This window comes from Phodopus roborovskii, unplaced genomic scaffold (assembly GCF_943737965.1).
Source record: "Phodopus roborovskii unplaced genomic scaffold, PHOROB, whole genome shotgun sequence".
NCBI classification, from domain to species: domain Eukaryota; kingdom Metazoa; phylum Chordata; class Mammalia; order Rodentia; family Cricetidae; genus Phodopus; species Phodopus roborovskii.
In genome coordinates, this window is record NW_026125868.1 from 499,363 (window position 1) to 527,360 (window position 27,998).

The 27,998-nt window shown below is 37.2% G+C and overlaps 1 protein-coding gene across 4 annotated transcripts in view; it reads left to right on the forward strand.

Annotated features, from left to right (window-relative positions):
- The window catches only part of Heph (hephaestin), a 79,795-nt gene that overhangs the window by 10,519 nt on the left and 41,278 nt on the right, over positions 1 to 27,998 (forward strand). For all 4 annotated transcript variants that reach the window (XM_051178879.1, XM_051178877.1, XM_051178876.1 and 1 more), the window contains 9 exons: positions 698 to 910; positions 1,777 to 1,959; positions 3,188 to 3,442; positions 5,277 to 5,445; positions 13,771 to 13,907; positions 14,402 to 14,533; positions 21,252 to 21,463; positions 24,032 to 24,182; positions 26,668 to 26,880. In XM_051178879.1, coding sequence (XP_051034836.1) covers positions 698 to 910; positions 1,777 to 1,959; positions 3,188 to 3,442; positions 5,277 to 5,445; positions 13,771 to 13,907; positions 14,402 to 14,533; positions 21,252 to 21,463; positions 24,032 to 24,182; positions 26,668 to 26,880 — 1,665 coding nt within the window. The remainder of the gene's footprint in view (positions 1 to 697; positions 911 to 1,776; positions 1,960 to 3,187; positions 3,443 to 5,276; positions 5,446 to 13,770; positions 13,908 to 14,401; positions 14,534 to 21,251; positions 21,464 to 24,031; positions 24,183 to 26,667; positions 26,881 to 27,998) is intronic.

The following is a 27,998-nucleotide window of genomic DNA, read 5'->3' on the forward strand; positions in this document are numbered from 1 at the left end:
GGGTTTTGCTTGGCTTGATCTTTTGCAGGTCTTGTGCATGCAATTTCTGCCCTTCTGAGTCTATGTGTGCACTGCCTTCTTATACCCAGAAAACATCTCTCAAACTATCAAAGAAACCTCTTTTTTGTAGTGGATGGACATTAACACAGAGACCCACACTGATCAATTGCAGAGAATTGGGAACTGAGAGGTGCTCAGCCCGAATTGGGATATCTATATTGCATCACTTCTCCCAGGGCTCAGGAATGAGTAGCGAAGAGGGTGGAGAAAGATTTTTAAGATCCAGAAGTAGTGCATGGCTTACAGTAGCTTCTCCCTTTTGCCTATTGTTGATGTGAGAACTGAGGTAAGGAACACTGTAGTATTGAGATTTAAACAAAATATCCCACACTTCTTTGTATTTTCCAACTTAATTATCATTATATATATATATAATGATAATTATATATATATAGTGTGTGTGTGTGTGTGTGGTGGGGGAGAGCATGTGAGTGCCACAGTCTACAAGTTGAGAACAACTTTGTGGAGTTAGTTCATTCATTTTGGCTTTGTACTGATTCTTGAGATTGAACTCAGGATGCTCAGTAACTGTCTTTACCTGATGAATGATTTCACTGATTAATGTCTTCTCTTTAATTCTGTATTTGCTATAATCTTACTCACCCTGGTACCAGACATGTACACTTTTATTTTGTAGGCTCACTGTACCCAGATGGTTCTTCTGGGTACCTGAAAGCAGATGATTCTGTTCCCCCGGGAGGCATCCATGTTTACAATTGGACTATTCCAGAAGGCCATGCACCCACGGCTGCAGACCCAGCATGCCTCACCTGGATTTACCATTCTCATGTAGATGCTCCACGAGACATTGCAACTGGTCTCATTGGACCCCTTATCACCTGTAAAAGAGGTAATTACCCAGACAACCAGCCATAAAATGCAATTTGTGACATCTATGGGAAGCAGTGAGATAGTTAAATCAGTATCATATTGAGTTGCAACCTGAGTGGTGCCTATTTATTAGCCTGTCAAACTCTCTTTTTCTACTGTTGTATCTATCTTATTACCTTTAAAAACACCAAATAACTCCAGTACTTTTCTGTTATTTCTTATTTCACTTTAAAAATTCAAATTAGTGATGATGACAGCCAACTCACATTTGAATAAGGTAACTAATAAAAGCTTAGGTTGGATCAGATAGAAAATGGAGCCACCAGAATTCAAGGATTCAACTGCTTGATTTGAAATGGGTTATTCTCAAAGAGTAGTCAGGTCTGAAGGCCAGGGGACTGAAGGAATTGTGTTAGGTCTAAGCACTAAGCACTAAAGATGATGGGAGGGTTATTCTAGGATCCATGTTTTCCTTCTTTATGCCATATATTCATTTGGCAAGTTTGGAAATGAAATGTAGCATCATAAACAATTTCTGTTGTTGATAAACCCATAAGGTCCTTTTCCCTCTTTTCCTATATTTTCTTATGAGACCACCTGTAGGGAGATAGTCCTGTGGCACTGACCACGCCCACTGGGGGTGGAGCCATGGGCGGAGTGACCTGGGGAAGGAGGTCGGAGGGGGCCAGGAAAGGCGCTCTCTTTCTGGCGTGACTAGGACAGGAGAGGATAGGGTTGAATTTCCTGGTGTTCATCTGTCTAGGTTGTAAGTTATTTCTCCCTGAATAAACATCTATTCGGCCTATTTGTTTATCCTGATCCTTATTTACCGTGATAACCACCTCCTTGTTGCCTGTTATCAAGAACATTTTTGTGCTTGTCCAGGGACCCTGGATGGTAACTCCCCACCTCAGAGGAAGGATGTAGACCATAATTTCTTCCTCCTCTTCAGTGTGGTAGATGAGAACCTAAGCTGGCACCTTGATGACAACATAGCTACTCACTGCTCAGACCCCAACTCAGTGGACAAAGAAGATGGAGCTTTTCAAGAGAGCAACAGGATGCATGGTGAGCTAGGAGGAAGTGGCTGCATTGTGACAGTGGAGACTCTTATGTAGAATTTCCATTAGGCCTACTATTTGTTGGGTTCATTCATATGGGTTGTTCTTTTAATACAAAGATCAAAATAGGTGGAAAGGTGAAGGGCATGTGGGTTTTCTTTTGTCTTTGAAAATATTGAGTATCATATCATTATGAATCAAAAAATGGCACAGCTCAAGTCTCATTTCTGATCTCTCCAGTTATGCAGGCTTTACCCCTGCAATTAAGATTTTTTTCATAGTGTACAATAGATAGGATTATTGATTCTGAATCATATATGATTTAGTCACCTGAATGAGTTGCCTACTGAAATAAGTAATTAATATTGCTTTGGTTTTAAAAGGACGCAAGATGGCAAAATTATCTACTTTGTGGATAAAAATGAGTACTTTCAAGATAAATTCTTTATATTCTACTTCTGGTTTGTATCTATATGTTTTTTTTTTAAATTAGGGGAGAGCACAAATGCATTTCCCCACAAATGATGCAGTCAATTTCCCCAAATTTGGGGAAATCACAGAGGTCAGCATGTCTGGAGTTCAAAGGATAATTGGCTAATGTCTATAAAAGTATTGGCTATATCAAATTAAAGATAAATAAAAGTACAGAGCCCCAAGTACAGAGAACTGATTTTAGGAATAGAACTCTCCTGATTTTGTTTAGTGAAGGAAAGATATTTGCTACTTTTGGTTATAGGGATATACTTAAGGCCATAAAGGAGCTAAAATTGTACTGGACAGATGCATAGGATGGATTAGTTAGTTTAATTATCTTAAGCTTTATAAAGATAGATTCCAGTAGCCATGATAGTCAGGTAATGTAACAATCATACTGTCGAAATTTCAGAAGGAAATTGACCAGAAAGGAAAGAATGGCTTGGGGAAAAAAGTCTTACAGGACTTCCTCAGATCATTGGATTTAAAATATTGGTTTTGTCACTTAATAGATCTGTAGTTCTTACATCGAAGTAACTTCATGTCTTTATGTCTTGGTTTTCTAAGTTTTTTGATTGAGACTAATAATATTTGTCTATTTTAATTATTTTTCAAATTTAAATGAAACAAGGCATATATATGTTCAGTGCAGTGTTCTTTAAACCTTCATTGGAATGCTATCTACTCTTTTTGTCAGATGGTAAAAAGATTTTCCCGTTTATCTGTCTTTTCCTAATGTCTGATTTTTTTTTCTTCTGCAGCAATCAATGGGTTTGTCTTTGGGAACTTACCAGAGTTGAGCATGTGTGCACAGAAGCATGTAGCCTGGCACTTGTTTGGCATGGGCAATGAAATAGATGTCCACACAGCTTTCTTCCATGGACAGATGCTGACTACTCGTGGACACCGCACTGATGTTGCTCACCTTTTTCCAGCCACCTTTGTGACTGCTGAAATGGTGCCCCAGAAATCTGGAACCTGGTTAATTAGCTGTGGAGTGAATAGCCACTGGAAAAGTAAGGTCTAACATTTTTCACCCTTGGAATATGTGATGAAAGTGTACTCAATGATCAGTAGCAAGTGGTGCTTCTAGCTTGAAATCATCTAACAGATCTTCCAGGCTTCTTGGTGTAAATAACTAGAATGAAGTCAGATATTTAGATTATTTCTTGACTTTGCCATTAATGGGCTGAGTAAATTAGTACCATTGTTTGTCTTTAAATTTCCTGTCTTAGTTAGGGTTTTATTGCCATGAAGAAACATCATGAGCACAGCAAGTCTAAGAAAAGAAAACATTTAATTAGGGCCTGGCTTACATTTCAGAGAGTTAGTTCATTATTATCATTTCAAGAAGCATTGTGGCATGCTGGCAAACATGGTTCTGGAGAGGTAGCTGAGAGTTCTATATCTGAATCTGCAGGCACCTGGAAGTCACAGTCACACTAGACCTGGATTGAGTATTTCAGACATCCAAACCCTGCCTCCTAGTGACATATATTCTCCAAGAAAGTCACACCGACTCCAGCAAGGCCATACTTTCTAATAGTGCCACTTCCTAAGTGCCTATGGGGGCCAATTTTATTCAAACTATCACATTTTACTCCCTGGTCTCCCATAGCCTCATAGCACTATCATAATACAAAATGCATTTAGTGCAACTTCAAAAGTCCCCATAGTCTATAACAGTTTTAACCCAGTAAAATTCCAATGTACAAAGTCTTTTCTGAGACTCATAGCAATCTTTTAACTGTTATCCCTTATAAAAATAAAAATCAGATCACAGGCTTCCAATACATAATGGCACAGGATATGCATTACTATTCCAAAAGGGAGGAAAGGGAACACAGTGAGGAAATACTGGACTAAAGCAAGACCAAAAACCAGGTGGGAAAACTTCAAACTCTGAATCTCCATGTCTGATGGTAAAGTGCTCTCCAGATCAAGCTTTGTTGACTGCAACATACTTCTCTTTCTTGGTCTCTTTCCATTCCCTGTTAGCAGCTTCTCTTGGCTCTGGCGACTCCAACATCTTGGGGTCTCCAAGGAAATCCAGGCGTCACCTTCACAGTTTCACACAATGGCATCTCTAGGCCTCCATGCAGGGACACCCCTGATACATGTCTGGCCTCAGTGGCTTTCCTTAGTCATGGATAGAGATTCTATAATCCATTTCTTCTATCCTTGACTCTAAAGACAGGACCATATGGCCAAAGCTGCTAAGTTCTACTGCTTTCTGGGGCTGGAACATAGACCCCTTGTTCAATTACATTTTCACCAGGTTTCTGTGTTGCCATAATATCACAATAACAGTCCTTCAGTCACATACTAATATTCTTCTCTGATACCTCTTGAACAAGGCATTCACATTCAAATCACCCTTAGCACTATGTCTTTCATGTTCCTATTAGGATGGTCCATTAAGCCCCACTTAAAGAGTTCAACTGCTTTTCCGATCTGAAGTCCCAATTCCTCCAAACACACATACACGCTTCTGAGGCAGACTCCTTATTCTTTTCATTTACAAAAGATGTATGCTCAGACTGAAGGCTTATGTAAGGTCTTCTAGATAGTGATACATAGTTGGCTTAAACTTGGATATCCTGATAAGTCTTTATGATGTTGTTGCGACATAGATATTTTGCAGAGAATAGGATGAAGATCTGGTAAGTGCATCACTGATTGCATGGACTCTCTCATTTTACAAGCCAGGTTCTTGAGTCAGGAAAAGTGGCTTATTGGGAGATAGAGGTAAAGAAACTACAAGAGTATGAACAGAGATAAAACAAAGAAAAATATGTTCTCTGAGTAGGAATTTTAGCAGTACAAAGGGAAGATGTGTTTTTCTTCCAGGTGGTATGCTTGCCCTCTACAAGGTTGAATCTTGCTCCATGGACCCACCTGTGGACCAACTCACAGGCAAAGTTCGTCAATACTTCATTGAGGCCCATGAGATTCAATGGGACTATGGCCCATTAGGGCATGATGGTAGAACTGGGAAAAGTTTGAGGGAGCCAGGAAGGTAAGAAACAGGGGGATCCTGTACCTTCTCCTACTCAAACACCTGTTATACTGCTTTTTGAAATCTCATTTTACTTGGAAGGTAACAACCTTGCCTAGATGGGATTGCTATTATAATCCAACTTTTTGTGGTTCTCTTGTTTGCAGTATGTAGCAAACCTTTTGCAATGCTACGTCATGCACTCAATGTTTCTAATAGAATTTGATGTTGTTAGTGATGAATGTGTGGCCATGTTTAGAATGGAAAGCCCAGGTGGTAACAGTTCCTCATCAATCAAAATGGCTTCTCTTTATTTTTATCAATTATTTGTCTCCATGTGGGGACTTCTCCAGCTTCCTTTCCTTTATATAAGAGCCACATGTACAAAGGTTAGAACAGAAGGTTAGCTCTTCACTCAGTTACCAGGTTCTTAAGTTTCCAGCTTATTGGACCATTGTCAGTGCAAGTTCTTTCCAGAGGCAGCACTTGGAAGATGACTAGGGAAACACAAAGATACTTGGATACCATTCTCTCAGTAAGAAATAGAATGGATATAGATGAACCTTCAAAGTTGACAGTAACATTCTGAAACATCATCTAAGATCTCCATCAAGGCTTATCTACATAACAGGTTTTCATGTTAAAGTGAAGAATTTTTATTTTCTTTTAATAACAATGAGTTTAATTATGTTTCTCTTGTGGGCCTTTAACTCCTGGACTAAAGTGATCATCCTGCCTCAGGTTCTGGACTAGCTAGAACTACATGTATCTGGGGACTGAAAGCATTCACTAATGTGTCCATCTAAAAATATTGTTGATAATCCTGAATAAAAAATGGGACAATAATTTAGAATAGAAATAAGGATAATTTAGAATAGAAATAAGGGGTATTGATTGACTGGAGGGTGAAATGCAGCAGCTAGATTGGGATTTATTCCCTCTACCTAAATTGAAATCACAGACCAAAAAAAAGTTTTCAAATGCTGGTTTCTAGCATCTCCCCCCCCCCACACCGTCTTTGACAGCAGCAAGTGATCGCAGCAGGCAGATAGAAGTAGCAAAACATCACCCTCTTATATTACAGCCCTTATGTGGGATTTAACAATGAGACATTTAGTTGCACAAGAGTATGTGGATTCTTGGCTTTTGGCAAGAGCTAATTTTATGTTTCTTAGTCTGGAATCTGAAACCCTTGACCCTGAAGATTTAAGAGCTCTTTGAAACTCTATTGGTATCCAGGGTCTACGGGTTCTTTCTTCTGGCTTCTTTCAGTCTGCTCTCTCAATCTTTCCAATTCCACTCCCTGTCTTCTTTCTGAACTGGCTACTTCATTTGTTCTTCAGCTTTCATTGCTCTCTGCAAAAACTTGGGGTATCAATTTTTATATGCTGGAGCATAGTACATCTGGGGCACCTGCTACTGCTTGGGAGTCATTGTTGTTTAGAAATTGAGCGTAGAATATGGTAGGAATTATGTAGGGATAGAGTACCTCTTCTCATTGAAAGAAGAATCCTTCCTGATCTATGAAATTCTGCTTGAAATTCTGCAGCTATTATGTTGGCACTGCTGGGTAGATTTGGGCCTTTGGGCATTGCTCTTGTGTAGGTGGGAGGCTTCCACAAATACCATTTCTTCAATTATCAAATGGCATTTGTCAGTGCTCTGTACTGGCAATCCTGGCCCTGGGCTCCCAAACTGTGCAGTGGTTGCAAGCAGGTCTTTTTGGAGTTCCTCCTGGAAATACAGCATTAGCTTCTCGGATTGCCATCAAGGCTGCCTGTTCTTCTTCAGCTATGAAACAGCAATGAAAGCAGCAACATTTTGTATTTGGGAGCTTGGGGCTAAGAAATGTGTGCTGGGCTGGTCAGCAGGAACCCAGGGATCAGAAGCGACATTGGAAGTAAAGGTGGTGCTTGAAAATTTTGGGTTTATACTCTGCTCATGTGTGGCACTGGATGGTATTGTATTCAAATTTTACCTGTATAAATTCTTCAGCTGTCAATCACTGGTCTGAGATCAAGTTATTGTTGAAGATAGGAATTTGTTCAGCTTCCAAACTATTAGGCCATGCATGGGTTAGTATGGGGCCTATGGTATCAATGTTTACCTCAAGGAATACAAACTTGTTAGTTTAGACTACTGCCACTTCCAGTTTTTCACATCAAGACCATACAACAACAATAAAATAGGTAAAAGGCTACTTGAGAGAAATATTTACTGGAGCCAATGCTGCAGTATAGGAGAGGCAGCACAGTATAGTGTCTTCGCGCAGCCTAGGTTGCCTGATTCTACAGTTTAAGAAGGGGAATTTGGATGAAATCATAGTCATTTGATTTGTCGATCATAACCATTCCTTTTACAATCCCAGTTAATTAGGCTGTGTTTTAGATCAGTCATAGTACTGCTCCACCCTATGGCAATAGCTCCCTATTTGAGTAAGGTGAAAATGTTTTATCAAGACTTCTGATTGCAAAATGTCTGGCACAAACTATTTTAGACAGTCTTGGCTAGAACTGTACCTCTAGGAGCCAAGACAATCAGTTGTAATCGTTGTGTCTCAAGGCATCAATAGTTGGTGCTGCTACAAGTATCATCTGGCTGGCTATTAGACATACTCCTTTTTCCCATGGCAGCTCAGGCAGCAAGGCATTTAATAGTTGCTAATTCGAAAGCCAGATTGGCTCATTCCTAATATTTTTGTTTGTTTATTGGAAAATGAATACCACAAGGGATCACAGTATAAATTTCTAGAACTTATTGTCAGTAATAGAAATGATCTTTACTTTATATGTTGCTTTTAACTTTTTCCTTATATGTATATATACTATAGAGTAGGCATATGACTCCCACCTTGTTCTTCCCTAATTTCCCTCTTCTCACTCCTTCCCCTTCCCATAAGTAACATTTATTTCTGTGAATAGTTAATTCCCTTTATTTCTGATTATACTTTTCTGTCATATATACATGCATGATTTTAAGTGACTATAAAATCTAGGAACCACAGAGGATAGAAAACATACAATATTTATCTTTTGAAAGCTACCATAATTTGATGAATATGATTATCTCCAGTCTTATCCATTTTTCTACAATTAATGTAACTTCATTCTGTATAATGGCTGTAAAAATTCCACTGTGTGTACATATCATATTTTCCTTATCCAATTCTGTGTTGTTGGGAGTGTAAGTGGATTTCATTGCCTACCTATTGATGATGTACAGATCAAGAAACACGGGACAAGGATAAAATATGGTTATATATTTTATTCTGGGAGAAGTCACTTACATGAGAAACCAATGACCCACAAGTTCCCACTCCAAGGATAAACACCCAGGCTGCTCTCCGTGATTTGACAGGAACCAAGAGAGAGCAAGCTTATCCTAGACCCCATACCAAATACCACATGCTCACCTATGCACCTGTGACCACATGCAAATGGGTGTGGTCAGTGCCACAGGTGAATGTGGGTGGATCTCTCACGACAAACTCTGCAAACTATTTTGTATAATGCTTCAGTAAACACCAGTGAGCAAGTATCTCTGTGATATGTTGAATTTGTGATCCTTTGAGTAAATACCTAGGCATGGTACACCTGGGTTATATCATAGATCTATTTCTAGGTGATGAGGTGATGTTTCCTTCCTTCCTCTTTCTCTCCTTCCTTCCTTTATCTCCTTCCTTCCTTCCTTCTTTCCTTCTTTGCTTGCTTGCTTCTTATATTTTGGGTTGTGAGCCTAGCCTTTAATGGCTGAGCCATCTTTCCAGCCCCCTTGCTTGCTTCTTACAGTGTATAAAATTTTCTTTGTTTCCATACCCGAATCAACATTTACTGTTGTTTCTTGTCTTCATTACTGATATTCTACCAGAGGTAAGATAGAATCTCAGTCTAGTTTTGAACCATATTTCTGAGATGAGGAAGAACATATTTTCATGTGTGTTTATTGAACATTTGTATTCACTGTTTGAGAACTGTCTGTTCAGGGACTAGGTAGATGTCTCAGTTGGAAATATGGTTTGTTCTGCAAGCATTAAAACTTGAGTTTGAATCTCCAACACCTACATGAAAAGCTGGACACAGCTACTCATGTTTATAAACCCCAACAATGGGAAGTAGAGATAGTTAGATCCCAAAAGCCATCCAGCCTAATGAAGAGGCACGTGAGATATTACCTCAAGGCAGTAAGGTGAAAGAACAAGAGAGGAAGATACTGTCCTTCTCTGGACTTTTCATGTCCACACATGGGCATATGAACATACATACATATATGCATGAATCATGTGCACATACAACACAACACAACACTTACAAAAGAGTTTTTTAAACAAACAAAAACAACTACTAGTTTTAAATATTTTACATTGGCTTGGATTTTTTTGTACATTGATACAAAGTTAAGATTATTTTTGGTAGAACATACTCTACATACATTTCTAATTTTGTTCAAGGCATTGTACAAATGCAAATCATTTAACATGTTATAAATGTTTATGCCTTGAAAGTTATTATTACTAGCTATTTAGGATAATAAGGAAATGTAGGTTAGCAATTAGTCAGCTATTAAAACTGAACTTGTAAGTCATATTAGGTCAAACAGAGATATATTTTAGATAGAGAGGTGGTCTTTAAAACACTTCAGAGATCAACAGCATATGGCAGTTAAGATGTTTTAGTAACCTAGGTTTTTTTCTCTTTTTATGACAATGAGACATGTCTGTTCCTGGCAGCACCAATCTACTTCAGAGAAGATGATGGGCATCAAAGAAACTCCACATAGAGTTTACATTCTTTGTGCCAAAAGTTAGCCATTGGGTAAGAAAGTACTCTTGCCTTGATTGCTGACACTATGCTGTCCAAATTGGACAAGCAAGACAAACCAAAAAGGACAGCTGAACTTTGCCAAGAGAAGGGAGGACAGCCGTTCAGAATATCCTACTTCACAGAAAAGTCTGTCAGATATGCTAGGCCTATAGGCTAAGGACAGATGCCCCAATATTGCAGAGAAATCTTGGGTGCCTGTCCAGGCAGCCAGATGTTTCTGTCATTTCTCACATTATTTGGAAGTCGCTTGCTTATGCTCCCTGCTTACTTAAATAATATCATTTCCTTCGTGGATCTCTGATGGAGTTGAAGACTTTATAGTTTTCCTTGTTACCAGATTCAGCAAAGAAATTCCCTAAAGAAATGTAAAATGTACACGGTTGAAAGATATAAAAAGATAGTTTTTGTAATATAAGTGAAAATAGAAGTGAATTAAGTACAATATTTTGGACTCTCCAAGACAGGATACACATGGAGTATTTTCTCTGAATTTGTCAATTGTTAATGGATTAGACATTGTTGATATATGTATTCCCTGTATATATTGCATATAGTTATTTACTTGCTGTATATAGTATTTCTTGTATTGGTTATAACCTTTTTTATTTTAGACAAAAAAGGGAAATGTTGTGATATCTTGTTAAACTCTAACAAATAAAACTTGTCTGAAGATCAGATAGTTGTAAGGAGTACGGTTTTTCCGCCTGCCATCGCTGGTCTTGCCGCTGTGTCAGCCCCAATTAACACACAGAGACTCTGTATTTGATACAATGCTATTGGCCAGGTGTTAGTTTCTTATCAGCTAGCTCTGTCTTAAGTATTAACCCATTTCTGCTGATCTATGTATTTCTCTTACTGGGGAGCCGGCAGGCATACTGCTTTCTCCCACTCTCCATCTTGGCTCCTCCTTCCTACTTCCTCTTTCCTTCTTGTCTCCTAGTCCCTCCTATCTTCCTTTCCTATTGGCCAACGGTGCTTTATTCATTAACCAGTATGAGAAACATATACAGAATGACATCTCCCATCAGATAGTGGAGTTAGCCACTAGTTAATCATAGAGTTCTGGAGGTCTGTGCAGACAGAAAGTGATATGACTGGGCTGATAGAGGAAGGGATAAGGCAGGAGGAGATAGGAGCTCAGTCTCTTTTTATATGGAAAGGTGAGTAGCATTTAACCTTGCATCTGACTCGAAACATCAGCTAGCAAAGACTTTCTCCCATCATGCAGACTTTATCTTCACTTGGTTATATGTTTCTGTTGCTGTACAAAATTTTTCTTTTTAATTTCAAATGTTTGCCATTTCTCACTGTCAGCCTTATATTCTAAACAGCTGTAGTCTTCAGAAAGCCATTATCTATGGCTATCTAGTTTTATTTTTCTTTCTTTACCCTTTAGCAGTTTAGAAATTCAAGTCTTACATTAAGATCTTTGATTCATTTGGAGTTGATTTTTGTACAGGGTGACAAATAGAAATCTAATTTCAATTTTCTACATGTGGTGTCCAATTTTGCTAGTACTATTTGTTAAAAAGTCAGTCTTTTCTCCAACAAGTGTTTTTGACATCTTTGCAAAAATTCAGGATGCTGTAACTGAGTAGGTGGCTTATATGTGGATCTTTGATTGTATTTCATTTATCTACATGACAGTATTTATTACAGCTCCATTATGCTTCTTTTTTAAATAAAAGGTGGATGGTTATTTTTATTTTTTTATTTTTTGAGATTATAATATAGTTATACTATTTCCGCCTTCCCTTTCCTCCTTCTAAATCCTCCCACATACCTGTCCTTCCTTTTACTTTAATCATTGTTATTACTATAGGTTTATAATATAACTTGAAATTAGTTATGAAGAAGAAGACCTCTAGCATTATTTTCTTTGTGTGATCAGCATTACTTTGCTGATCTGGCATCTTTCATGCTTCCAAATCAATTTTAAGAATTTTTTTTTCTGTTTCTGTGCAGGTTGACAAAATGTTATGGACATTGCATTGAATCTATAGATTCCCTTAATAGCATAACCATTTTCACAGTATTAACTCTTCCTTCATGAGCATCTGATATCTTTCCATCTTTTTGAGTCCTATTTAATTTCTTTCTTGAGTATTTAAAAGCTTGCATTGTATAGATTGTTTGCTTTCTTGGTTATATTTATCATAAAATAACTTTGGGGGAAATTTTGATGGGCCTGGTTGTTTGATTTTCTTTCTTAGCATGTTTACTTGTGGCATATAGGTAGACTACAGATTTTTATGTATTAATTTGCATATGTCGAAGTATCACTGCGTCCCTGGAACAAAGTCAATTTGATCATACTATTGACATATTTGATTTATTCTTGAATTTAATTCATGTGTATTAACGAGATTGCTCTATACTATATATTTTAATTTGTGTGTGTCATTGACTTTATCTCATGTTGGTATTAGACAAATTCAAATTTTGTACACAGAGTTCAATAGTGTTCCTCTCTTTAAATAGCAGTGGGTTTTAAAAGAAACAAACTAACTAACAAACAGATTTCAAGTTTGGGTAATATCTGCCTAGTTCCTAGGTAGAGTGTTCTGTATGGAGAATGGAACATGACAGTTGTGCATTTGATGTTGAATGAATGCCTTATATTAAACATAGAACAACCAGGGATAAATGAATAGTAAAAAAACAAGCAGAATAGAGATGGAGAACATCAGATCAGACATGTATGTCATTCAATAGAAACTGACTGGACAAACCCTGGGAATCAAAACATTTAGCTGGAGCATTTGACCAGTAAAGAGGGTCCCAGGTACAATGTCTTTTCTTTAGTGAGACTTCTCATTAGTGGTTCCTAGTTATATCATGTTACAGTTTTAGGGTAAGCCATAGCTGAATCTTTTGTTTTGAGAAGGTACTTGGAAATGATTTGTCTTTCTCCTGTGTTCAAGAACACAGTGTTTTGACTCTAACATTTTACCCTCCTTCATGGTATTTTTAGTCCTGTCATGTTTTGCTGTTCTCATTTAACTTTCACACAGGGCTGGGGGATCAGCCTGTCCCTGGACAAGTGCTTTTGGAAGATAAAGACAAACAGGCTTGGGCCTGAAGGGGTGGGACCCCACCTCCAGAGCCAGTTTCTCAGTGAGCTTAAATATCATATGGCAATTTACTAATAATCTGTATATTTTATAAGACAGTCCCTTCATTTGTCTAGAGAAATTTGGGATATATGTGGGGTAAAGATGGCCTTGTGATGGCAGGATGTGCAAGAGTATAGGGAAGTTCTTGAAGGTATCTGGTTCTGAGGAGATTAGATTTTGCTGCTCCATCCAGCTGTCTGCCTTGGGCTTGCAGATTATGTTAGTGACTTTTTTGTTTGTTTTTGTTTTTGTTCAAGCAAAAGCTGTATTCCACCTATAGTGCTGTCATTGTTATGAACTAATCTAGATGGTTCACAAAGATCTAGAGGTTTGTGCATTTAAGGATGAGGAGATGGAACTCTATTTGATACTTAGTGAATTCATTTAACATTTACCCTCCTACTTGTCAGTGGCCCAGATAAATACTTCCAGAAGAGCTCTAGCCGAATTGGAGGTACTTACTGGAAAGTTCGATATGAAGCCTTCCAAGATGAGACATTCCAAGAAAGGGTACATCAAGAAGAAGAAGCACATCTTGGAATACTGGGTGAGGAATCTTTAACTTTCAAAATTCATTAACTAGAGACAGAAGAAGTGATGAGAATTAATTAATTAATAACTTGAGCCTGATGCTTACAAAAGTGATGTGTAAATGCAAGAAATGAGTATTTGTAAAAAGTGTCCCATATCTCAGAGTATTTTAAAATTAATGTTTTAAGCATAGTCCAGTAGAGTTTTTCTGTGACTTCTGCAAAGCTTAGGTTGTTTTTGTTTATGATAAATGATCACCATGGAAATGGAAGTTACATATCATTTCTCAACACTCACTAATAAAAATGTTTTGGTACCACTCCCTAGTACCACTGTGGTACAGATTACATTCTGTGAATTGCCTCTGTAGAGTTATTCTTGAGGAACTATTTAAAAGCAGCAAGGCCATCCTGAATCCTTTTAGTCTAGAGCAAGAAGCATACTCCTACCCTTTGGTTTCCATTCTTCACCTTTATTTTTATTCTCATGGTCTCTATTTTCTATTTCTAGGACCAGTTATAAGGGCTGAAGTGGGTGATACCATCCAGGTTGTCTTCTACAACCGTGCCTCCCAGCCATTCAGCATGCAGCCCCATGGGGTCTTTTATGAGAAAGACTACGAGGGTACTGTGTACAATGATGGTGAGCTGGAAGGGTTTACAACAATATAGGCTGCAAGTGGCTCTAGAAGAAAAGTAAACAAAGAGTTGGGAGAAAGAGCAAAGTTGTGTTCTTGTGAATGAATGATGGAATAGTGAAGCAGAGCCTACCTCATTAATAATAGAATAATTTTAAAAAGTTTAGAAATGATCCCTGGACATGCAGTCTTACTAAAAGTATTTTTAGAAGGCACAGATTTAGTGTAGTGATAGAGTTCATATCCTGCATGGGTGAAGTTCAGAGTTCCATTCTCAGCAGCAAAATAAAAATACACTTAAGTATATTCTTATTATAAAGTATATATGCTATGAACTTTTGAAAAACATAAATATATAAAATTATAAATCATCATTCATAAACAAACTGTCATGTGAATTTTATATGCCCTTTAATATTTTTGTGTCTGTAATTATATATTTAAGAAATGAGATGACCTGATTTGAACAGTTTTTCATTCTACTATTGTCTGCATTACAATGTCTTTAATCATAATATAACATTTTAATAACCATGTAACACTCTTTGATAGGGATTTTCCATAGCTTCTTTACTTTGGCTTCTATTGTTCAGACATATAACATTGTTAATAGCTTTAAATATCACAAACATTAAAAAGTAACATATGAATGTGTATATCTTAACTTCATGGGGGGATTTATGTCACATGGCAGAATGCTGTAAGTAGGATTACTCTAATTTCTTATTTTCTCTGATGATATATTCATATGCTCAGTCTAAGATAAATATGTAAAAAACACTGAATACATAAATGTCAAAGTTACAAACAAATATAAAAGAACTTTCTATAAGGAATTCAGATCTTTTCCTTTTATGAAGTCAATATTGTAAAGGAGGGGACAGAGTTACACAGGTAACAACCAAATGCAACATGTAAACTTCTACTGATCCTTGGTATAAAAATAGCTTAAAGAATCATCCAGAATCCAGATATGAGGGCACACATGTAATACCAGTACTTCAGAGGCTGTCAGGATGTTTGCAAATTTGAAGCCATCCCGGTGATATTAAACACATTTAACATGATGGCTCATGTCTAAGATCATAGCAGTTGGGAAACAGAAGAGGACTGCCAGGAAGTGTGAAGCTACCCTGCTGCTACTTGTTTCCAGGGTAGCCTGTGCTGCCTAGTAAAATTCTGTCGCAAGAAAATTAAAAAAAAAAAAATGAAACAAAGCAGAAACTTTGGGGATAACTTAAGAAGTTTGGGCATAGATTAGTCCTTGAATGATATTAGGGAATTTCTTAAATGTGATAATGCAGTTTTGATAAAACAGAAGAAAATGTTTAAGATATATTTTGTCCTATATTATTAGTTCTTTGAGAGTTTCATAAAATGTATTTTGATCATATGCACCTCTCCACCCATTACTCCCAGATCCATCCTCACTTCTCTACTAACCCAACTTAGTATATTAAAAAAATAAAACAAAACAAAACAACAATAACATAAAAGACTCAACTCCCATTTGTGTTGCACATATACTCTTGGATATGTGTCCTTCACTGGAAGGTATTCAACACATTAAAAACACTTTAAAACAAACTCTCCCTCTCCAAGCAGGCAATAGCTTCTTAGCTAGGTGTACAAATTTGTATTCAATTCCATCTCTAAGATGGAATTTTGTCTGGCTTGAGATTGTTCAGGCCTTGTCCATTCTCTCTCAGCTGCTAATGAATTCACACGTACAGCTACCTTGCTGTGTCCATCTTGTAGCTAGCCTCTACCTCTGCCTATGAAGATATTTCTGCTCCCTTTCTGTAATTATTTTTGTGCTTTCGATATGAATATTGGGTTTAGGCAGAGCCTCTTTTTCTCTATACCTTGGCCAGTTGTGAGTTACTGTTTTAATCACCATCTATTGAAAAAAGAAGTTTCTCTGATGAGGGTTGAGAGATGCACTAATCTCTTCATAGAGAAAGACATCAGACTTTAGGAGTGAGTTTCATGCTATGCCAAATTAGTAGAATGATGGTAATAGGTTCTCCCCCAGGGCTTATCACTTGTCTATTCACAGGATCTTGGCCCCAATAATAGTTATAGGTGTGGCTTTCAACTTGTGGGACAGGCCTTAAGTTCAATCACAAAGTGGTTGTTTACTCTCACAGCATTGCTTTGCAAGTGGTGTGTCTTGCCAGGCTGCCTATTATTGTAGTTCATAGGCTTCTAGGCTAGGTGAGACTGGTTCCTTTTCTTTTCCTGTGGCATTCTAATCACCACCTAACATGACAATTAATTAGTAGGTATGAAATTTCCAGGTGTATCAGCCTGATTTCTCCATGTTCTATGACTCAAGTGTATGGTGGCTTCAGCAACAGAGCTTTGCTATCTAGTTCTAGATGGTAACCAAAAGCATTTGCAAGAGCCTTTAGTATTAGGGGTCAATGAAATCTTACTTATCAACATTTCCAAAATAGATAACCCATTCCTGTCATTGGACTTATTTGTTGGCCTGTGGTGTCTATTAGGGACATGCTGTGATGCTGTGGGGTAACTCTATACAAATTATATTTTGATGGTGCATGAGTATATTGTAGTAAATGTTTATAGTATTAGGTTTAGGTTTCCCATATCACTTTTTCAAAATGTCCCTAGTGATGTATCCCTAGTGATGTATCTTTTTATTCCCTCATTTGTGCTGCCATGTCACTTTCCTTCCTGTCCATTATTCCCCTTTAACATTACTGTAATGTATTTCCTCTCCCTTGAAACCTATTGATGATCAGATCTTTTTATATATTCTGTGTACTAATCTTTTATTAGATAAATACTTGGTAAAGATCATCTCCCATTCTGTAGGCTGAAACTTTGCCTGAATGATGGTGTTATTTGCTGTACAAAAGCTTTTCAGTTTCATGAAGTCCTATTTATTAATTTTTGGTATTAGTACCTGTGATATCTGTTTTATTCAGACATTTCTTTCTTGTGACTGTGAGTTCAAGGCTTTTTGCCATGTTCTTTTTTGTCAAATTCAGGTTATCTGGTCTTATGTTGAGGTCCTGGATCCGTTTGGAGTTGAATTTTGTACAGGGTGAGAAATAGGGCTCTACTTTCATTCTACTTATAGCTATCCAGTTTGATCTGCACCACTTGTTGAAGATGCTGTTTTTCTCCAATGTTTTTTGATGACCACTTTGTCAAAAGTCAGATGGATGCCAGAATGTGGGCTTATCTGTAGCTCCTCAATTCTATTGTCCATTGAACAATTTGATTCTTTTATTGTCAGTACCATGTTATTTTATTACTATAGATCACTAATACAACTTGGAATCTGGGATAGTGATACTTCTAGCTTGTTTTTATTTTATTTTTGGATTGTGTATCCTAGCTCACTTGTGTTTTCATGTGAAATTTAAAATAGTTTTGCAATTTCTGTGAAGAATTGCACTGGAATTTCACTGAATCAGTAAATTGGTATAATACTATTTTCACAGTATTAATGCTGTGAGCATGAATATATATATATATATATTCTTTCTGTCTTCTGGTATCTTATTCAATGTCCTATTTGTGTGTCTTAAAATTTGTATTGTACAAGCCTTTCAAATCCTTTGTCAGATTTAGTGCAAACTATCTTATTGGGGGATACTTGTGAAAGAAATTATTTCTTTCATGGTATGTTTTCCCTCTGTTATATGAAGGCTATTGTTTTTTGTCTGTTAGTTTTCTAGTCTGCTACTTTGTTGAAAATGTTTACCAGGTACAGGAGATTTCTGGCAGAGTATTTAAACATGCTAAGCTATATAGATCTATAAATTCATGCACTTGTTAGATTTTTGCAGCCTGGTGGAATATAGTTTTTTTTTTTATTTTTTTTTTTTTAGTATGTCCTCGTGGCTCTCAAAAATTTCTTAATTTCTATTATATTCTGTCTTTTCATTTGTATTTTTTCTTAATTTGTATCCCTAGTTTCTTTTGATTAATTTGACCATAGGATTATTAATGCTTTCAAACAATGGATTCTTTTCTTTGTTGACTCACTGTATTTAGTTTTTTATTGCCATTTTGTTAATTTAGCCTTATTTTGATTACATCTTCTCATCTACTTTTTTGGAGGGTGTTGTTTGCTGCTGTTTTTCAAAGCCTTTATTTGCATCACTAATGCATTCATTTGAGAACCCTTAATTTTTTTATGTAGGCATTTAGTGATTAACTTTCCTTTTGGGACTCCCTTCATTATGTCTTGTAGATTTTTTAATATTTTTTTCACTTTCACTCAATTTTAAGAAGTTTTTTTATATTACTTTTAAAGAGTTATCAGAAACATTTTAATTTTTTATGTATGCATGTGTACCATGTGCATGCCTGGTGCACACAGAAGCCATATCTGGAGTAATGTGAACTGGGGCCATGGGAAGTTGTGAGCTGTCATATGGATTCTAGAAAGCAAACCCAGGTCCTTTGAAAGAGCAGCAAGTACACATATCCTCTGAGCCAACTCTCTAAACATTTTAGGAATTTTTAAATTTTCCTTAATGAATCTACTTCATCCTTGATCCAGTTATTATTCAGTTGTGTGTTGTTAAAATTTCAAAAGTTTTTATACTTTCTGTCATTTCTTGGCTGTTGATATCTGGTTCTATTTTTTTTTTTTTGAATGAAAAAGAAACTAGATTTATTTTTTAGTGGCAGAATTAGCAATATTAGTATATAGGAATCCTTCCCACTGTTTTTTTTTTTCCTTTTTTTTAAAATTTATTTTATATAACCAAGTCCATTTAAATGAAAACAAACATTTATAGACAGTATTTGGGAATTTGGGCACCGTTCTTTCCAAACTACTTCCTGCTGGTAAGGGGCGCTGTCATGGGGGATTCTAAGAAGATGCAGAAATCCTGGCTGTAGTCTGTAAGGCTGCTTTGTCTAGCTACTTTGAGTCACCTGGTACTCTGTTTCAGGCAGTCTGGCTTGATCAAACCACATTAGTCTGGAAGGAATGAACAGCTTTTCATTTTCTGTGGAAACAAAAATAGAAATCCTTTTCCCCAGTAACTTGTCCTTGAACTTAAAGAGATGGCTCAGCTGTTAAAGGCTAGTCTCACAACCAAAAACATATCTGGTTCTATTTTGTTGTGGTTAGGTAGAATGCTGGATGTGATTTCAGTTTTTCAATATTGTTGGGTCTTGCTTTGAGTCCCAGTATGTTGTTTATTATGGAGAACATTCCATAGACTGCTGAGAAGAATGTGGATTGTTTGACATTTGAGTGGAATTTTCTGTGGATTTCTGTTAGTTTCAATATATTTTCTTTTATGTTATTTCTGGATGTTCTATCTATTGGTGAGAGGCAGGTATTCATGTCAACCACTGTCACTATGCTGTGATGAACTGGAGGTTTTAGATCTAATAGTGATTCTTTTATAAAATCAGGTACCCATGTGTTTATGTTTATGATTGTAATTACTTCTTGGGAGCATTTTTCTTTAAGGATCATGAAATATGCTCCTTACATCTCTGACTAATTTTTTCAGATATTAAAATAGGTACACTTACTTCTTTTTCAGTTTTATTTGCTTGGAATACATTTTTAAACCCCCTTACCTTAGGGAGATGTCTGTCTTTTATGGTGAAGTATAATTCTTGAGGTCAGCAAAAATATGAACCCTCCATCCTAATAATCTGTTTGTGTCTTTTTATTGTAGAATCAAGATCAATAATCTTCAGTTGTTACTGAATGATGTGTTAATTCTTGTGACTTTGTATATTTGGTGTTACTTTCTTAGATCTCTTTGATTACCTGTCCTGGTATTGCTTATTTGTTTCTTATGGCCTCTTGGTTGTATTTATTCTTCTCTGCAACTTGAAATATTGCTTCTAGTATACTCCAAAGACTATATTCCCTTAGTCTGTTTTTTACCATGGAAATTTTGTTTCTTCTTTAATTTTAATAGTTTTATGGATTTAATAGTCTGTGTTGAGAATTGTGACCCATCAGGACTTGGAGTTATCTTTCTAGACCTTTTTGACTTTAAAGGCTTTTGTTAAATACTAATTGTTGTTACAACAGGTTTGCCTTTAGATGTGACCTGAAAGGTCTACTTTTTTACAGCCTCACCTGCATTAGGACTATCTCTTTACTATTTTGTCAAAATGAGAGTCTAACAAGCAACATCAATGCAATTCACTGTTGCTTAGATTAGCATTTATTTAATTGCTTTATTTTAACATTACTTATACTAAGTACTATATACCTTACTTTATTTTAAGACTTTTGCATTTTGCCAGTATTATTTTCAAAGTTATTTCTGTCTACATTTAAACTCTCTTTGTAGGTAAAGTGTGACATGCTATCTGAAACATTTTCACTGCACTGATTATAAAATTTATAAAATATTTGCCATTTTGTTAGATCAAAACCATTTAGGTGCTTTCATTTATACGTCTTTGATTATTAATATGATGAAAATTAAAATAACAATACATTTCTGTGCGTTGCTTGATCATGCTGTGTGTCCATATAAAAGATTACAGCCTTACAGCCTTACAACAGGCTTCAGGTCAGTGGTAGTACTCTTGTCTAACACGCAAAATGCTCTCAAGTATCACATTGTCTATCACTACATGTTAGTGCCATCATTGTTGCCTTAAAATGTCTTTGTAGTTTTCATTTTTATTATACTCTTTGGAGCTGATGATCATTATGATAGTCAATGTGATTAATGGCTTCATGTTTGCTTACAGGTACATCACATCCTGGCTTGGTAGCCAAGCCCTTTGAGAAAGTAACATACAACTGGACTGTTCCTCCCCATGCTGGGCCCACTGCGAAGGATCCTGCCTGTCTAACCTGGATGTACTTCTCTGCTGCAGATCCCGCAAGAGATACAAATTCTGGCCTGGTGGGCCCTCTTCTGGTTTGCAAGGCTGGCGCTTTAGGGGCAGATGGCAAGCAGGTATTTCTGGGGAGTCTGGGTAGGAAGACTGGCTGGAGAGAAATAGAGTTGAGTTTCTGGGTATGTGTCAAGAGTGGGGCTGGATCTTGGAGGGAAGGGAATAGTAAAAAGATAAACCAAGCAATTATACCAGAAATTAATAGCAAGTGACTTTCTATTCTCATGCATATTATTATCCATGCAGACACATATCTTTCTTAGTTTGTAATTCTTACTTTTTCCATATCCCCAAATCATTATTCCCCAGCTCACATCAGTGGTCCACAGCATTGTTCATAATCCATAAACCCACTTTAATATTTGTTTGTCATTTTTTATCTAGCCCATCATTTCTGTGTAACTTTGAACAAATTATTTAAAATTTTTTTAACTTAACTTTTTCATCTGTAAAGAAAGGGTTAACAAAGGACATTATCTTTGATTTCTGTTAGGTGTAGGTTTTCTGACAGTCTTGTCACACTGCCGTGCCTGCCCCAAATAATATACAGAGACTTTGTATTTGATATAATTCTGTTGGCCAGTTACTAGTTTCTTATCGACTAGCTCTGTCTTAAATATTATCCCATTTCTATTAATCTAAGTATTTCCACGTGGTCTCATCTTACTGGAGAGAGGGGCTGGCATTCTGCCCTATAGGTTCTCCATCCTAGATCTTCTCCCTACCACTTCCTCGCTCCTCCTAGTCTCCTACTCCTGCCTATCTTGCTTTCCTACTAGGCAACAGTACTTTATTCATTAACCAATAAGAGAAACATATTAACAGAATGTCATCTCCCATCATCTCCTCTTTTCTGTCTAAAATAAAAAGAAGGGTTTTAACCTTAACATAGCAAAAGTTGTAACAAAACTGTTATAAAATAAGAACCACAGTCAACATTTAGTCCATTAACATTTAGCAAGATTTAAATATTTTATCATCTATCCTATCTTTGTGATTCTAAAGTTATGTAACTTATCTGTAATCCTAACTAAGGAAAACTATAACCATAACTATCTGTCTTCAACTCCCTCAAAGACCACAGAAGGATAATATATAAACTCTAGCAATGACAGGGATAACTCACTGCCTGGTCAGGCACCCGAAGTTCTTCTGTAATGTTCCATCTTCATCCCATAGGCCATAGTGTATCTGGCAGACTCCTCAGCAAAGCAGGAAAGTTTAAACTGTCTTCTTGTGTTGGCAGTTTGTCAGTCACTTTTCTCTGTGTCCTGTAGACTGTCTGGCAGACTCTTCCTTGAAGCAGGAACTCTGTAGCACTGTCAATCTTGTATCAGCAGTCACTTTTCTGTGGGTCCTGCATGCCCAGTTTATACAGCATAAGTCAAAGAGTCCAGACAAGAGCAGTATCTTGTCCAAATGGTTAGTTTTCCCATATTGAAAACAAACTCCATAACGAGTTTCTTTGATGTCCATCTTCCGTTCTGACGCAGGTGGTGTTGCCAGGAGCAGTTATGTCTCACTGTCAAGAAAAACCCTAAACCATTTTAAATGCCATATTCTGTAGGTCTTTGAAAGGTTTGAAGAATGCATATTCATCTCAAATACATCTCTGTACATCTAGAAATCCTAACTAACTTAACTCTAAGTTTTCATTATCATAAATAATTATCTATAATCTGTGTTAAATTATACATTACATTTCTAAATGCGCTATACAACCACAATACCTAAATAAGAGGAGAAATATACATATCACAAAATTGACATTAAATTTGTATCAACAGACCTGTGCAACTAGGTCTGAGCAGGAGCCCGGGAAAGTTCTCTTGCTGCTGGGATGCTGGGACGTGGAGAGGAGAGCATCTAGCAGATCCCCTGGTGTCCTTTAAAAAGGGATTGTTGGTTTTGAACATAGGGAGAAGAACTAATGATCCCTTTTTAAAGGACACCAGGGTATCTGCTGAATGCTCTCCACTCCACATCCCGGCAGCAAGAGAGCCTTCCTGGGCTCCTCCTCAGATCTAGTTCCACAGGTCACTTCCACCCCTGGCTCTACCCCCAATGGGCATGGTCAGTGCCACAGAAGCAGACAAAGTGAATATCTCACTACAGATTTCTTTGAAGAATCATAAAATTAATGCATATAAAGTGCTTACTACAGTATCTGGCATATGGTAAACACCCAGTAAACATAAGGTTTAAAAATAAATAATGTTAATACGTTTCTAATTCTTTTTAATTTCCTAATTTTCTTCCATAGACCTTCCCTGATTTCTTAGCTATTTACCCCTCCATTCTCTTCCTGGGTGGCTTCAGGCTATCTTTGCTCACATACTGTGCTATGTTTCCTTAATCTTCACCTCGTGCTTGCCTGCTTCCTGTCATACATTATTTGCCTCTAGTCTTGTTCCTTTACTCTGTTCTTATCTCCTCTACAATTTGAAGTTTTCCTGAGGAAAACCTGCCTAGCAACAACTGCAGCTCTTAGCATGAGATATGGGCCTGGCTCTGAATCTGAAAAGGGAAATGAAAAAGAATCAGCAATCCTTGGGTCTACAACTATGCAATATTCAACTGCTGAAACCATTGTCATTCCGCCCTCTATTTTTTTTCCAATGGGACTACAGAAAGGAATGGATAAAGAATTTTTTCTCCTCTTCACTGTGTTTGATGAGAACATGAGCTGGTACAGCAATGCCAATCAAGCAGCTGGTATGTTGGATTCCCGATTGCTCTCAGAGGATGCTGAGGGCTTCCAGGACTCCAATCAAATGCATGGTATGGTATGAGGAATAGTTTTGCCTTTGACGTTAACTTTGTGACCTTAAGAAAAATGTAACTCTATCCATACTCATATCCAGTTTCTCAAAGTGTTCACCTCACTGATAATCTTTATGCAAGGGACAAGCTATATTGAAGAAGATAATATAAACAACAGTTTTCCTGTTTTATAATTTATTCTTATTATTACTATTATTCTTCCTCTCTCCCTCTCCACCCCCTCTCTCTCCCTGTGTGTGTGTGTGTGTGTGTGTGTGTATGTGTGTGTGTAGGTGTACACAGAGTCTAGGAGAGTGTCTAATTCCATTGAACTGGAAGTGGTTGTGACCTACTAGTTGTGGGTGCTGGGAGCTGAACTCAGGTCCTCTGAAGAGCAGCAAGAGCTTGTAGCCACTGAACCATGCCACCACCCTGCAACAACAGTTGTTCTTTACACTGATGTACCATGATCTGTATTGTGCAGTATGGGAGGCACTGGAAGATGAAAATTGTGTATATGTGATATTCCGTAGGGTGTGACAGTAAGCTGGGGTGATATTCTTTAATTCTTTTTCTTTGTAGTTTTGGTAACAGAATCCAGGGCCCTTTTGCCTGCTAGGCAAGTGCTCTTCCACTAGGCTACAACTACAGCTTTCATGTAGTATGGTCTCCCTCCCCCTTTCCCCCACTTCTCTTACCTCACCAAAGTGTGAGAAGTTTTCTTCCCACAAGCATAGCTTCTACTTATTTCATTTTTTGCATTGTTATGTCCTTCAGTTGAAGTATACACTTTTACATATTTACCTCCAGCCTTTGAAATTCTTCCCAGTTTTTAAGATTTGCACACTTCTCATCACTTAAGTTCAAGGTAGTGACTCTTGTTTCTATGTAGCACTGTGTGCTAAGAATTTTAAAAATATATGCTCTTTGTATTATTCAAGATTGTAATTATTTGTTACATGGTGCTTCATTTTTTCTAGAGTATGTTGTTTATCTCTGTATCTTCCACATTTTATTTATTTATTAGGTTCCCACAACATATGCACTAATTGAATTACTGAACTACAAATCTGTTGGAATATGGATGAAAGAATGAGGGAAAGACTAATCTGAGATTTCAGTGAGAGTCCTTAAATTTTCAATGAGATGTGAATAGCACCCATGAAAATAATTATTAGAACAATCCAAGCAGACTACTAAATGTGTGGGAGAACCTGAGTTCAAAGGAGAAAACTACTAAGGGACAATAAATTTAGGTGATTCATTACAGGATGGAAAACTAGAGTGGAAGATGAAGTTGAATAGGGCTACAAACAAGACATAGGCAGGAGATGAAGAACTGAGGAATAATAATGTTCTCATCAGAATCCAGGGGATTTGTTAAATAAGTCCTGGAATCTGACTCCAGTGAACATGGGAACACAGGAAGCTTTCCCTGTATTTGGGAGCAAGTACATAGTAATAGGATAAATGCCTTTTGCATCCTTCTTGGTTTCCTTCTCAAGGTGGTGCATTATTATGGAACAAGTAAGACACTTTCATGAGTCATATCATTCCACTTCAAATGTATTAAACTTAATAGGCAGCATAGGGATACAGAAAAATGATAAGCTTAGTGTAGAAAAATTTTGGAAACTCAGGAATACGTTGTATTACAGAAATTTTCCTTAAAGGGAGAGGGAGAGAAAGAAACACAGAGGGCATATGAGAGCTAGGACATGATAGATGAGTAGAAGATTAGTAGATTACATAGTGACGAGCCTCTACGGCTGAGGGGAAAGCATGTAAAAACTCAACAAATACACTGAATTAACCAGATTTAAAACATTAAAGATATAGAGATTAATAGGTATGCTACGACAGTATTGTGTGTGGGAGGCATATGCCTGTGTAAAGATTTCAGGGAAGAGTATTTGGAAAGAGGCTTTTTCACAGTAGCTCTATGTGTTCAAATATCTTTGGTTCTAGCAGTGAAGATACAGAAAAGACCTTAGCTTGAACTTGAAACTGGAAAATGCAGTCTGTGGAGGGGGTTGTAGAATTAGAACAGTGAGGAGAAAACAATCAAAGATGATGCAAGAAAACTAGAAAATATAGCATGAAAGTTGGAGAATAGGGAGTAAATGGGAGTTTAATGTTCTCTCTCTCCCTTTGTGTGTGTGTGTGTGTGTGTGTGTGTGTGTGTGTGTGTGTGTGTGTTTGGGTATGTTTATGGATGAGTTGAAGTAGAAATTAGTTCATTGTTTCCAGAGTACGGTAAAGGAGGGGAACGCGAGGTGAGACAAAAAAAAAAAAAAAAAAAAAAAAAAAAAAAAAGCTAGTTTGGGGGTCTCATTCCAAAGGTATTATATGGGTAGAATCCAACTAGCATAACAGAAAGCACAGGAGTTTAGGATGACCTGGAATTTCATGATATGAGGAACCATAGTATAGGACTGATATGTTGCTAACCATGATTTGAGCAGTCTGGTCTCATCTCCCTATTTTGTCTCTTCTTTTCCAGCTATTAATGGGTTTCTGTTCTCTAACCTGCCCAGCCTGGACATGTGCAAGGATGATATGGTAGCCTGGCACCTGCTTGGCCTGGGCACAGAGACTGATGTCCATGGGGTCACGTTCGAGGGCAACACTGTAGAGCTTCAGGGTATGAGGAAAGGAGCAGCCATGCTCTTTCCTCACACCTTTGTGATGGCTGTGATGCAGCCTGACAATCCTGGTAAGTACTACAGCAGCAAGCACAGAATTCACAGGGTTTGTTATATAGGGAGTCTACAGTGACAAGGGATAACATGGGAGGAGGAAGGACTGGTGAACAGAAACGGGTGTGTTCAGGGGGCTTGGAAGATTTTCAAAACACTTCTATCTCTTTAATGTATTGCCCGTGTTCTGATTATTTGGTGTTTTCTTCATTTGCAGAGTGAGTAGGAGGTTGAGAAAGCTCTGTTTCAGAGGTAGGGGAGGGAAATTCATGAACTGTTTGGCTTCGGGACAGTTCTGATATGACAGAGAGTACACTTGGCCACATAACTCTTTGGCCATACAGAGACAAATGATAATACAGTCCTTATATTCTGTTATTCTGTGAAGATTTCTGCAAGCTCTCCTATTTGTGTGTGTGTGTGTGTGTGTGTGTGTGTGTGTGTGTGTGTGTGTGTGTGTGAGATGAAAACAAAAGACTAGAGAAAGCTATGTTTTGTTCAATTACATGCCTTACTTATAACTAAGGTTAAGAAACTCTCTTCCTCCTCCCCTCTCTCCCTCCTTCCTTGCTCACTTCCTTATTCCTCATTTCCTTTATTCTTTTTCCTTTTTTCTTAGCAGTAATTCCTCTCCCTATTTTTTGTGAAGAAATTTGACTCAAATGCTTTTCAGTTTTTCTCAGATTCCATTAATCTCATGTTTTATAATTCACCCGCATTTTCTTCAGTCCCTTGGGTGTATTCTTTTTCTAGTCAGCAGGGGCCAAGTATGTTTGTAAGGAACTTTATGCATTTATGCAGTTTCTACTAAACTTTAATTTTTATTGTTTTTAACTTTTATTTTAGTTGTGTAAATTCTATTTATATTTGGAAAATTGTCCCTTAAAAATAGCAATTCTTTGTAACAATTGAAAAAACTTATTCATGGATGTAAACTTTACAAACATAACACAACAATTTTCTCTTCAGCTATCTTATTATTTCCTATCTACCTAGAACATTTTCTTGGCCAGAAAGAATTGTTAGCAAATTATACACACCATTTAATAGAGTTGAAAGAAGCAAGAGGAACATGCACATGGGGATAAGAAAGCTCTGAATAAGAAGGATCATATTATTGCGCTTTAATAACAAA